The sequence below is a fragment of the Drosophila willistoni genome, chromosome 3R (genome assembly GCF_018902025.1).
Source record: "Drosophila willistoni isolate 14030-0811.24 chromosome 3R, UCI_dwil_1.1, whole genome shotgun sequence".
In the NCBI taxonomy this organism is placed as follows: Eukaryota; Metazoa; Arthropoda; class Insecta; order Diptera; family Drosophilidae; genus Drosophila; species Drosophila willistoni.
The window spans coordinates 3,102,839-3,117,193 of NC_061086.1; the positions used below are offsets into that span (position 1 = coordinate 3,102,839).

Here is a 14,355-nt window from a genome sequence, read left to right on the forward strand (position 1 = left end):
GTGTTAATGTGCTATAAACTGCACATATATATATGAGTGTGTATATGTAGTGGCACGGGAACAGAGGCGTGTCCAGACTCCGGTATGCGTTATGATTAAGTAATCTTAATAGTGAAGGCGGCGCAATAAAGTTCTCAACCAGCACACACACACCCAACTCTCACGGATAAAGACATAAAACAAGGCTTTGTCGTGGGAAAATATATATCTGGCTGGAGCAGTGGCTGATGGAGGGTCACAGTTTTTTTTTCTGTCTTCACTTTGCCAACACTTGTAATCCTTTCGATTGGGCCCAACTTGAGCAATGACACATCACGGGAGGGCAATCAAAGCCCCTTAAAGTATACAACAATTTACGGATTTTGAGCATGGTTGGCTTGAAAAAGTTTCATTAAATTCTATGAAATTTGTTCTTGTATATTAAATGTGCCCATACATGTATAATGGCAACCTACTGAGGCATAGCTTGGAAATATTTTGTTGGCCAAGTCAGCATAATTTGCACAAGTCGCATTTTTCAACGGAAATGCTCAATTTTCCCGGTTACGATATATAACTGGAATTATATGAACAAATTTATATCTCATGTAAGAATCCACTGATCATATAACGAATTAAACAATTTTATTCATACGTTTTCGAATGAGTTTTTAAAGCATCATGATGCGGTACCCAGAATTAATATTCTATTGCTTCATAGGGCGTATACGTATTCTTGGTCGGTTAACGAGTTCTTTTTTTTTAGTTTTCTTTCGTAATTTAGTTTCTTATTAAAGCATAAAAGGAAATTCCCAACTGGGCGGTAAATCGAGGTAAATGCAAATACAAAAAACCTTTTAAGTAAACTTTTATAGCACATTCTAGATACCCTTACGAAACATTGGCATAAATTCATTTATTAGCCATCTGGCTATTTTATACAACTTTCGTTACTCTATCTTTGGTGTTCAAAATTCTGAGGATAAGATGCAAATTTTTCTTTATTTTAACTCGCTGATTTGGCTGGTGTTTGCCTTTGCTCATCTGCTAATGAAGGGTTTACCATGGACGAATCGATGGGCTCCCGCTGGGGTCGGCAGCCGTCATTTTTCGTCGTCTAATTAATTTTTGGAAGCAGCGCTGAGAAAAGGAAATAACAGCAGCAGATTTTCGCTCAAAGAAGTAAAGTAAATATGAAACAACTTTCATGCTTGCCATTAAGAACACATTCAATTAAGAACACTTTTTAATTGGCACCAGCCGAAACTTACATCATCGGAGGCTAGGACTATTTAATTTTGATTGATTCTGCTGCCAATTGCTAAGCTCTGATAAATGAGGCTTTGAGAGTTTTGATATGGGGTGGGAAGCACCTAACAAATGCCTAGACAATGGCTAATGGCTAAGTAATCCAAATATTTTAATCTCTCAAAAAGAGCCATGAATTTATATTTATGTGCCATTTGGCAAACACTAATTGCAAACAAAGCCACAACAGGAATATGGTAAACCGAGGCCCAACTCACCTTGCCTCACCTCGGTTGCGTCATTTCCAATCCAATCAATCAAGTAAACCAACTTGACCCATTTTCGGTTTACCCAAATCACGCAATTGTTAATTATGTAAAATCAATAAGTGAGCCCATGATTGCGACGGCGATGGCGATGATTACGATGATGTTCAGCCAAACGGTAACGTTAAAGTTGGAAATTTTCGTGAAGTGGTCCTTTATTTTTAGCAGTCACTGTACCGTGAAATGTGCAAAATCATTGAGAGCAAAGCGAGTCCCAACCTGGAAAAGAACAAAAACTCAAAATCCGAATGCTGTGCTTTAAATGAACGTTAGCTTAATCTAGTTAGTCAGACATTTGAGCACTGTATGCGTATGAATATTGCGAAATGAGTGAGGCCAACAGAAGGAAAATCTTAAGGATGCGAAAGGAGTGTGTGCTGTGCAAACTTAAAAGAGAGCAACCAAGCAACTAAAAGGCGTCGCCCCATCATCAAAAGAAAAGCAACTTATGGTACACAAAGTGAATGTCAAGATGATGATTCATCCTCATTTTCATCCTAGTCCTCATCCTCTTTTCACTTGCCGTTTGACAACACTTCATTTCCCGCGAGTTGTTGTGCACATGAAATCGCATTTATGTTGTTGTGTTACCCATTCAATCCCTTTCACCCCTTTCCCCCCCCTCGCTGGCTATATTCATAAGTCCCAGATCCGCTTTATGAGTGCTTTGTTTGGGTGGGCGGAAGTTTTCACAGGCTCGCACCTGGGCATAAAAGAAGGTAAAGTAAAAAAGTATTTTAACGTAGGCAACATTTTATGCCTGCTAAATATTTAAGATCCCTCGAAGAAATGTGTGGAAACTTGAATTCAATTTTTTTTTGTCATATGCGTAGTTCCATTTCCACTTCTTAAATTATTCAATTCCATTCACTGGGTGAAATAATGAATAATTACCAACATGTCTGACATTGGCATTGTACACATCCCTCAAACCCTCCCAATCCCTCTCACAGAACATGCTCTAGCCACAAAAACCAAACCAAGCCACACCAAAGTTGACTTTGACGAAATTGCAACTCACGTAACTCAATAAAGGACTTTTATCTAATTTAAATAAAAGCTACAGTCAGTCAACACCGTCTGTTGTCGCCTGCCGCACGTGATGAAAAGTGGACGCTGCGATGTGGTCGCTCTGCCTTTTGCCTTTGGCTTCATACATACATAGATACACAAGTCAAGCAATGCACAGAAAGAAAAATATCATAGATAGCTTATAAATAGGAAACGTATGCTTTAACTACAGTTGAGAATATCAAGATCGGAAATTGAGATGAAATTTTGTCAGCTCTGATTCGACTAACACGAAACAAAAAGAGAAGAAAAAGAGAAGTGTGTCTCGATTCTTTTCTTTGGAGTAGGTCGAAATATAAATAGAGTCAACCATTTAGTTTAAAGGATGGCTAACCCTGAGGAATAACTAGTATCGATTAAAGGTCGTTTAAAGAAACATATTGTTCATGTGCCTCTATCCCCAAATTACTGGGAGATGAAGGAAAAAACTTAAAAAAATCCTTGACTTGAATGCGATGAGAGTGTCATAGTAAACGATTATAATTTTTCCTAGTTACCAAAACATGGTTGACTTTCAATAGAATGTGACAATCTGTTTATCTTACTTTATTTAACTAATCATTTATCAATTATACATATTTTTATTGGTGTAGCCAGGTCAATGTCGCCTGTACAGACATATAATTTCACGCCCTTTCGATTAAGATTATCTTTGGTATAAGATTATCTTTAATTCAATCAGATTTAATCCGAGCACACAGGGGAAACCTTCAAATTGACAGACGATCACCATTCATGTCATTCTAATCAAAGAAGTATTTTGTGGAAAGCTAGTAACCGGAAATCCGTGTAATTTTTGTCTGTGTAAACGTTTATATCTTTGTATGTAGCTAACGAAACGAAAACCCTCAAGGTGACACATGGCTCTGCTCCCAGCCAGAGTCTGTTGGCTTTTCCGAGCAATCACATTTAAGGTATCTGCTGCTGCTGCTGCTACTGTTTCTGTTGCCCGACTCTTGTTCCGACTGTCATTTTGTCATTTTTATAAAATATTTAAATGTAAAAATGAGCCAGCAAAATGAACGAATGTTTCGCTACATTAGCAACGCCGTTACCATCACCATCATCCAACCGTTCCCTGGTGTGGCCCCCCAATGAAGCGGCTCCAACTCAATGTCCTGGACCCAAACAAGAAAAACGTCCATGCTTTTACGCCATTTGGCCACCTAAGTCGCCACCGCCATCACCATCCCCGCCACCCTGGGGGAACATTTCGTGGCAATTGTTCTTCGCGGAGTGCTCTTGCCTCTTCTGTGCCTGTGCATGTAAATGAGTTTGCCTTTTTAAGACTAACCTCCTTAATGGCTTCTGCTTTAGTTTTTGTACTAACAACGTCTGAAGAAATTGATAAAAATCACAACTTTTAAGCTACTCACTACCAAAAGGGGGTAAGAAATGTTGAGATTTATAAATATTTGATAACAAATTCAACCCAATGAATAATCAATTTAGAGAAAGCTTCTAACAAAATTTCGCTCTTCCATTTCCTGATTCATATTAAGAGAACATTATATATAGTGAATTTAAACGAATCCAATCTAAATAATCAGATTCCACACTTCCTTTATATGGCTTTATTAAGGAATGAACGATGTGCAATTTCTTAGACCTAACCCATCTTGTTTGAATAGTTAGGAGCTTTCTTAGTCTTACACTAAACGCAACTCTCATTCTTCCTTCTGTATCGTTTATTTTGATATCGGTCCAAATTGTCCTCAATTTCGTCCAATGAAAAAATAAATTTCAGTCTAATAGCACTAACCATAGAACACATAGTTGGGACAAACTCATGATTTTTTGATTGCAAACGCTAGCCTAGTCATGGAACCCCAGAGAACTTCGGGAAAACCCGAACGTTCGTACTCTCAATGAGAGCGTAAAGTGGGGGAGTAGCACAGACTACAGAACGACGAAGGCAGGCCTATGTCGCTTTTGATTTCGTTCTGTCTATGTATGTGTACACTCGTCGGTACATGCTCAGGCTTCGTAGTGTGTGTGTGACGAAGTTGTACAACATTGCATTTCAATAGCTCGCTCGACCAAAATGTTTAATTTTCGACAAAACAGCGATAATGCGAATAGGATATGCCCCTGTGGAAAGAATATCAAGAAATATTGGCATCAGCTTCGTATGTATCCCGGTGGCTGTACCGATAGAGTATTCGCTTGGCAATAGGAAATGTCCCTGGTTCGAGTTGAGAGTACGAACGTTCGGGTTTTCCCGAAGTTCTCTGGGGTTCCATGACTAGGCTAGCGTTTGCAATCAAAAAATCATGAGTTTGTCCCATCTATGTGTTCTATGGTTAGTGCTAATAGTTAAATGAAAATGCAAATAATTTACGGAATATTCATATTTGAACAAACGGAGTTTCTTTGATAAAATTTTGAAAAAGAGCGTATTTCCTTATTTGCGTTTTCAATTTATTTCCATACCCAATGATGTCTTATATACTCTATTGTGCCTCATATAGTTAACAGACCAAGCAATCACACTTTATTCGGAAGGATATACATTTTTTTCTCATCACGTCATCCCTATCCTTGAGGAACAGAGTTTATCTGCTCAGCTCATCTTGAAGGCAGAGAAATAACCAACTATTGCACGAGAATTTCAATTAAAAGTCAAAAGAGTTAGTAAAACAGTTGAGCCAATAAAAATTTAAGAAAAAACGTTGAATATTTTTAAAATTTTTCAGCGGTATGCAATATGTACGTACATAACTACGTGGTTATATGTAGTATGTTGTGGGTGGTGTGTGGTGTGTGTTGAGTGTGTTGAGTGGCAACATCTCTCTTGGTCATGGACCAAAGAAAATTGATATGTTCGCCATGAAAACTGTCACACGAATTGAGCACAAAGAAGCTGAATGATGGATGAATAGATGAATGGGATTAATATTGGGGCTAGATAATAACACTAAGCGAATAGTTGTGCGCCGGACATGACAAAATCGTTCCCATCCATCATCATACAAATACGAGCCCAGTGATGGAAATTATGACATTCCGAATGTCAGAGATGGGGAATTTTCCGTTTTCTTTCGATTGAGACTCTTGTAATTTACCTAACGATTACTTTCTGAAATACCCATACTGAGACACATGACATGTGGCCGAAATCGAACAAAACTAAAACATACGGAAACTTTAACTGTGCCTAAGTGTCTGGGGTGTGAGTAGGTGGATATGTGTGTTGGGGTCGCTCTTGCTGCATTAACGGTTCCAGTGGTCCAACAATTTGGTGGCGCTTCTAACATCACCCTGGGAGATGAGAAGTGCACAAATATTGCGCTTGCGATCCGAATAGCCCATCCGACAGAGCTCATGAAGCTGCGATTGGTAGCGCTGCTCGCAGCGAGTTTCATTACACGACAGAAAATCAATCATATTCAGTGTGGAAGTGCCTTTACTTGTTGACGACCCTGGCTCCTGCTCCCTTTCCTCCTCCAATTGGTTTTGATCCTGTTCCTTCTGCACCGTCTCTTCCAGCGTCTCGTCTGAGCTTAGATGGCAACACACATGTCCATCCGGAAGGCCACGAGCGCTGCCTGCTGACGATTGCCATTGACTCTTGAAACGCTGTGGCAAGTATTGGATAGTTTGAATATTCATTTCCATGTCAGTCATAGGCCTCGGTTGCGACAGCCAAGGATTGGGTAATGGTTCGTTATTCTCCCGTCCACGCTGGGGATTCTCGTCGCTCGATTTGGAGTTACTGGATTTGGCCAGTTGCTGATAAGACATGGCCACGCTGTTCTCATAAATCTCACGCATGTGATTGTTCAGGCGGTCAAGCATTTTGTGTCCACCTGGTATCGATTCCATGCGAAAGATATATAGATCTCGACGCCTGCCTAGCTCCTGTCTAGCCGGACTGAAGGACAAGGAGATTACTTCACGCAAATTACGATCACTGCTTAGATAATGCCGAAACGAAGCATTCTCCTCGATAATGCGTCCTATGCGCGGATCGCTCTGAAGCGACTCCCTCAATATGTTCGGATCGTCCAGCATCTGTTTGAAATATGTCGAATTCCTCGATTTCCTATCGCTCTCGTAATTCTTACCAAAGTTCAGGACCTTACGATTTGGATCAGGCAACTGTCGGCAAACTACATGGACTGTCACGCCCGAGGTAATGCCGTGATGATCAATTGAGCCCACATCCGAGAGCACATGACCACCAAAAACGAGCACAATCCGGTCAATGGCCAACTCAAATCGCACGGCCACCAAGGCACGAAGATTGCGTATTAATTCGTTCTGCCGCAACGAAACTGTGGCCTCTCGTCCTCTTCCCTTGGCCGTAATATTGATGGTCTTCAAGCAATTCATGACTTAGGCGAGCGTTGAAAACTGAATAATCTGGAGCGGAATGTGTTGTCTGTTGGTCGAAGGGAAACTTTTGAATGAGTTTTTTTTAGGGTCAAGCGTATAATATTAGTTTATGTATCACAATTGTTATTTAACGTTTCAAATGACACTTGGCTCATTGGCTTGCTCCAAATATTTACTAAATCTCGGTTGGACTCGCAGATTTGTGGTGTATGTTTATTCTAATTTATTGATGACTTTGTCTTTTGTATACTTCAAGCATCGTCTTACACAGCACCAACCAATCAAAAAAATAAATTGACACAGATCAAGTTAAGTTTTATTTCATTTTCAGCCATTAACTGTAGGCAAAAAACTACAGAATCGTTTCATTAGATCAATTAAATTTGGGATGTATCAAGGGTTTAGGGATGTCATGTATTAAGGAAACCAGCTAATTAATTTTCGCCCCAATCCTTGTCATCCTTGTCATCCGAATCAAATCTCGATAGGCTCCCGATGAACCCGTCAACATCTTATGCACCTTATACAGCATATGTATGAGGTTCTTTATCAGTACAATCAGAATCTAATTACTTCACAGGCTACAAATTACATTGAATTGTAATCTTTAATCACTGCAGGCAATGTCTGTCTCGGATTTAGGCGTATCATCTGATAGTAATCTTACTATATCATATATGTAGCTCTCAAAATAAAAACAGTTGGTTGATAAAAGAGTGTTACAATTTAAGACTCAATGACTCTGCGAATAATATAAAACTATAAACTTTTGGGCTTATTTAGCATCTAGGCCAAGTTTGATCATAGAAACGTTCGGTCTATAAAGTAATTTCGGTTAAAATATGGTGTTTTCTTTCGTTATGCTTATATCTATGAATTAAACTACAAAAGTTTCGCTAAATGTTGTACATAAATTTACATAATCTTTTGATAAATGTTTATTTGATGTATATTCTTCCTACTGTAGTGTAAATTTAAATATCGTTTGGCCGATTAAAAACAAATAAACTTTTTATGCTGTAAGAAGTCGGGGATAAGGCCAATTCGATAACATTATAGGTAATTGATTCTCTTTTTTACAAGAATTTGTCTAGCAATAAGTTGAGCAGAAGAACTAGGGGAAAGAATACCTTTGAGGGTAAACAGGAATGGCATTTTGTGAATTTGTAAAACTATTAGAAGTCAAAGTGTTAATCGAAGCAATAACCTCTGTGTTTTCCAGGGCAACCGTTGACAAATATCAACAATTACCTTAAACCTATCAATGTGCAAGTGGAAAGCTAATCAAATTCAGCAGGCAAGCCCAGCCACTGGAACAGTCGCCAATTGAAACTATTAGTTGGAGGCGATAGTCGACAAGGGAAAGCAATTGAATTGGATTGCATCGAAGCGACGCTAATCAAACGCCCCAGGAAGCAGCCATTGATGTAGCAACATGGGCGTCAATTCATCGAGCAGATCCGATGCTGCAGGTCTGCTCACTGCCGATGAAGATGGTGAGTGATGGCAAGTGAAAAACAAACACAAACACTCGCCTGAATGAATGAAGGCAAAAACTGAGTAGACAGGCAGGCAGGGAGCCAGGGGGAAATCAAAAATACACATTTACATTCCATCCCCCAACCCCGAATCAAATCCAACCAAAACACATAGATACACCCGCCCAATCAACATCCGCCATGGAGCATTTGGACGAGCTATGCCTGCTGCAGATATTCGAATTCTTGCCACTACCCGAACAGGTGGCCATGCTGCAGTGTCACGAACGGTTTCGACCTCTCCTAGGCTACATTTGGCGGCGTAAATTAACCCAGATTGACCTCAACCTTTTACAAACTCAGCTAAACACAGACGATTTCGAATTCCTTCTGGCCCAAGCCAGCAAGCGGTTGCTTCAACTTAAACTAAGCTACTTGGATAGGGATAAATTTATTGTTCTGGTCCGACACAGATATCCCAATCTCTGTTTGCTGCAAGTCGATGTTTTGCCACCTTTCTTTGTGTGTCATCGTCTTCGCCATCAGCTTAGAAAACTAATTCCGAAATCAAAAAGTGACAACATCAGGAAGGAGGACAATGAGTCATCATTTTTACATGTTAGTCAAAGGGAATGTGTTTGGAGATTTGGATGAAGAGTTGTGGGGAGAGGATGGAGGGTTGGCAATGGAAAATAAATAATGTTGTTTCTATATAATTTTGTCCTCTCTTCTTTTGATATGCTTCATAATTGTCGTTTCAGTGAACTTTGATCACTTTCAAATACTAAGAGCCATTGGGAAGGGAAGCTTTGGCAAGGTAAGCAGAGTCCTGTATAAACATTCGATATGCCATATTTATGGGGTGTGATTTGTAGGTTTGCATTGTACAGAAACGTGATAGCGGCATCCTGTATGCCATGAAATATGTGAGCCGATCCGCTTGCGAGATGCGTGGTGCCCTCGGCGGAGTTATCAAGGAGGTTGAGCTGCTGTCCTCATTGGAGCATCCGTTTCTTGTCAATTTATGGTTCTCGTTTCAGGGTAAGTGCACACCAACACAAACCGAACCACATCGCTTAGACACACAAACAAACGTATGTATTTACATAGGTTTGGGGAAAATATATGTTTAGATACATATGCAAATGGAGTCCGGGGTGAGGGGAAGGTGAGTGGGGTTGGGGTGAGCTACCTGTGGCCGCTAAGCGCCGCTCCTGCTGATTGGCAATCAAAATGCAAATTAAGTCTCTGCATTTCTTTTAATGCCCTTCCCAGCTTCTTATACCCCGGCTTGGTTCTTTGGTACCTTTATGCTTTATGCTCCTTTTTTGCTTTTTCTTCTGATTCTTTCGCACAGATGAGGAAGATTTATTCATGGTCTGCGACCTGTTGACTGGCGGTGATTTAAGATATCATTTACAGAACAGAGTAAGTCATCGCGTCGTGTACTACTTGACGGCGACCTTCGCTTGCGAGTTTGGTCCTCACCAAAGCCATCGCACTTACATTTGCATTCACATTAACATTTACCTCTTTCAGGTGGAATTCTCTGAGCAGAGTGTGGCCTTATTAGTGTGCGAGCTGGGTAGTGCGCTGGAATATTTGCAAACACAGCGTGTCGTCCATAGGGACATCAAGCCAGATAATATTCTATTGGATGATGCCGGTAAGTGCCAACTTTTCGCTCCCTTTGTCAAAAGGAAAACTTTGGCGCCGAATTGCCGACCATCAAGATAGCTGCCAGCAGCTTCAATAATTTATCTTACGATATATAAAAAGTATAAGTGGGTACATATACATACATATATATATATATATTTTTACTGCTATATTGATTTATGCGAATGCCGTGTCGTTTTGCGGGGGCATGGATGGAGCGAAAATTCGTCATGGCACGTTTTATTGAAACAGCATTACGAGTTGTTGGTAAAGAACATAGGAAAGTAAAAATTAATTTAAATTGTTAGGCATTTTTCAGTATGGGGTAAAAGGGTTCGCACACATTAGACTCAGAATGAAATTGCGAAAAAATGTTGTGCTAACCGAGTTAGATAAATTTAAACAGCGAATTACGAAATAAATTAATAGTAAAACCATGTTTTGAGTCGAAGGCCTTGTAGCTAGTACTCATTGTTTTTTTTTTTTTGTAATATCCGCTCATCTCCGTTTAAATCTTCAACAAACTCAATATATACCTAAGTATATTTAGGGAAGACAAATACCTATTATAGAATGGCCTGATATAAGTATGGATCACGAAAGGTCTACAAGGATAGGCGCCGTGCAAGCCATACTGCAAAGGACCTAAAACCACAAATCAAAAAATAGTATCAATTTGACCTTTCAACAACAAAAAATTGTCCAATTATTTGTTAATAAGGCGATACATAAATATTAAGTAAAATACCCTTTGGATAAGACAATCAGGGTTTGATATTGCTACGTAACTCCGTAGTATTTTTTTTTGATCTCGCTACCGCTCCCGTTTTTGCCAAGGTCTGCAAGGGTATATAAACTTCGGCACAGCCGAAGATAGCTTGTTTGATATTAGATTTTAAGCACTTTATTAAAATGTTTCTATATATCTTTTAAACCCGATTTCACCATACAGGTCCTTGACTGACAATTTTAACACAGAGAAATCAGAAGTCAGAATGTAAACGAAACCCCGTTCAAATGAGATAAATATATTACATACTTACTGATTTTTTACTTTTTCAACTAAGTTTTAAATCAGCAGACAATATATAAGCGAGTTGATTAGAACGTTGTTTAATAAAAGCAAGTCACATGTTTCACATTTAAGATAAAGAAGAATTTGTTAGACAACGTTTATATTCTGAACATCGCTGAAAAAGTAAGATTGTTACACATGACTTGGGCCTGAAATATTACTTGTTCTGCGAAATGGATGAGGGTTTATTCAATTAACTTTAATAGGGTAATACCAGAAATTTAAATTCGTTGGGCTAATCGAAATGATAATCCTTGTATGGATGCATATTTTTATTTATCCTGCGACTGTTTTAATTGAGTTGTGAGTGAATATCAATTACTTGACATTTCATTTAAGGACACGCTCATTTGACTGATTTTAATATTGCAACGAGATTGCAAAAGGATGGCCTGGCATGCAGCATGTCTGGAACGAAGCCCTACATGGCACCCGAGGTCTTTTTGTGTGCCCTGGACGAAGTGGGTAAGTGTGTGTGTGTGGGTGTGTGGGTGTGTGGGTGGGTGTCAAAGGGTTAATAAAAATGTGAAAACTCTGCACTTGAGACGAGAAAAATCAAATTATTTATACGAGCGCTAACAGAAATACTCATACTTGGACATTTGAATGTATCCGGAATGTTGCAATTTAATTACAGCCGGCTACAGCTATCCAGTGGATTGGTGGTCCCTTGGCGTTGTGGCCTACGAGATGAGGGGCAACAACCGCCCCTTTGTGGTGCACTCCAACACCCCGCTGGCTGAGATAAAGAACATACTGAATACGCCCGTTCATTATCCCCGCTACTGGAGTAGCAATTTCATCGATTTGCTCCAAAAGGTAAGTAGTTGTAAGTCATGTCGCTATGTTGTTCCCACAATATTATTCTTTGATATAAAGCCATGACATCGCCGGCGTTTCGGCTAAAGAGACAAGGGAACAGTCGGCGGTTCATTTGCCAGGACTTAACCGTGACTGACTTAATTCAAGCATATTCTCACTTTATTTTGCAGTTGCTCTGCACATATCCTGGGGCCAGGATAAGCACACAACAGGAATTACATCAGACTCCATTGTTGCGACACATTGATTTCCAGCAAGTGTTGGAGAAGAAAATCAAACCAATGTTCAAGCCCCCCGAGGATCATCTTAATTGTGATCCCTGTCTGGAGCTGGAGGAAATGATTGTGGAGACGCGTCCTCTGCACAAGAAGAAGAAACGATTGGCCAAACAGAGATCAGCGCAACGCGATAGCGATCACGAGACGCCACTGGTCAAGGAGTTTATTGTGTACAATCGCTACAAGGAGCTCAAGCGCAAGGCCATGGAGCAAAAGGAGAACGACTGGCAGCGGGAACTGGAACTGGCCATGGCCAATTCAATTGTCAACAGCCTGGCCCCCATACAGGAGAAGCCCAGCACGTCCATTGCCATCCAGCCACCAGATGGAGCGACAGCCACAAGCGTAGCCGCTGCAGCAGTTGGCGCCGCCTGCGCCAGGTCCGCGACTTACAAAGAGAGTGATAACATTGAATTTATAGACCGAACGCCATCGCCTCAGGCCCAAAACCAGCCAGAAGGCACACCATCATCCTCCAGTTTTGGACAGGGCACACCGAGTAGATTCTGCGGCGTGGCCGATAAGGCAACAAGCACCTCCCTAAAGTAGTAAATTTCGAAACGAATTTGAATTTTCGATTGCAAAACTTAATAAGACCAAAATTCTAATGCAACAGGTTTCACACATAGAAACACACATGCCTAGTTACAACCAACAAAAACCACCCACCCACCCACCACCAACACATATGTTTGTAGATTCTTTAAGCCCCCAAGCACCAACAAAGAGAAGACAGTTCACAACTATTTTTCGAGCCCGATTACAATCGTCAATGAACACGCTGAATGTCACCTTTGTATACTGTACACATATGTACCATATGTAGGAGAATGTTTGTAATTTGTTTACTTTTAAGGTCTCTATTACCGATCCTAGGACATAAGTTCCTTTGTATATATAATATTGTTAGATGTTAGCTAAAAATCAAAAATAAAACCAAAAACATATAATTGTAAATGCGGCACAATACCGAAAATCTATTGTGAATTAATTATTAATTAATTATCTGTCATAAGTCTCTAAAGATTTCAATTAACATATGTACATACTACACTAGCTTACATCAAAAATGAACCTCCTTATTTATATTTTTTATCTGGATTAAGATACAAGATGATGGCATCCGCTCACTGTTTGGAAAAAAAGTTATTTTTCAAATGGTTTTGAAATAGCACTTAGAATCGTAAATCATTGAAACCATTCTATTCAACCAAAAAGGAAAAGTAACAATACTTATAGCTGTTCACTGGATGACATTAATTTTGTAAGCCAGTGATAAAGATCGTGCTGCACGTAATTACATAAATTTTTGATATCTAGAACTGACAAACAAACCACTTCAGCTTAAGAAGAGAAAGCGAGATAGATGAAAGTTTTAATAAAGAAAATAATCATGAAATTGTGTAAGTATTGCAACCAGAGTCTGGCCCATATAAAAACCTTAAATCTAATTTTCCAATTAGGCAATAAAGAACCTATGAACTAATCAGTGATATATGTAAAACTTATTTTCCGAGCATACCTTATTGGTATCACAAGGCAACAAAATCTGACTTTTTTGTCTGTGGCAAGAACCTTATAATCCTTTTTAGGGTAATTTGATTCCGCTGATTGTGAATATGATCTTACAAGAATTGACTCTTAAGTTAGATCTTAGAGATTATAAAAGCTACAGTTTTACGACATTGCATGTCTACTGTTTGTCCACTACTGTCCTACTAAATCTCATCGGTATTAGTAAGCCAAGGTATGCGACGTACTAAGCTCAGACAATCCCAGCCATTTTTTTACGAAATTAGTTACCAAGTCATTTAGTAAATGGCCATTTGGTTATCCTAATGTGTAAATGTTTTTAGATAAATTGGCACACAAAAAATATTATCCAAAAATGTCCTATAAATTTAGACATTAAAATATAATATACATAAAAAACAGTAGATAAACTTTAAAAAGTATCCTAAAAGAGTTTTGAAATTCATAGAAACTATTCTAGCGTTTTCTAGGGGATATCCTTGATAAAATGGATTTTACAAAATAATACAAAAAAATTTGCTCGAACCCTCAGAAATTATTTGGATTGA

General features: G+C 39.3%; 2 protein-coding genes across 2 annotated transcripts; one reads left to right on the top strand and one right to left on the bottom strand.

Moving 5' to 3' along the window:
• Positions 1-5,301: 5,301 nt before the first annotated feature.
• Positions 5,302-7,088, bottom strand: LOC6650113 (ubiquilin-2). Its single transcript, XM_002072686.4, has one exon. It carries the CDS (start codon positions 6,957-6,959, stop codon positions 5,838-5,840), a length of 1,122 nt encoding a protein of 373 aa, XP_002072722.1. The 5' UTR covers positions 6,960-7,088; the 3' UTR covers positions 5,302-5,837.
• A 1,423-nt stretch (positions 7,089-8,511) lies between these two features.
• On the top strand, positions 8,512-13,229 carry LOC6650115 (serine/threonine-protein kinase 32A). The gene is given in 8 exon segments (XM_047009375.1): positions 8,512-9,014; positions 9,097-9,257; positions 9,316-9,481; positions 9,798-9,868; positions 9,980-10,106; positions 11,514-11,639; positions 11,812-11,993; positions 12,167-13,229. Coding segments are annotated over 8 exon segments (1,863 nt in total). The 5' UTR covers positions 8,512-8,641; the 3' UTR covers positions 12,824-13,229.
• The last annotated feature ends 1,126 nt before the right edge of the window (positions 13,230-14,355 follow it).

What these genes read in the sequence shown, in the direction of transcription:
- LOC6650113 (XM_002072686.4), bottom strand. Translation starts at nt 6,959, where the DNA reads ATGAATTGCTTGAAGACCATCAATATTACGGCCAAGGGAAGAGGACGA.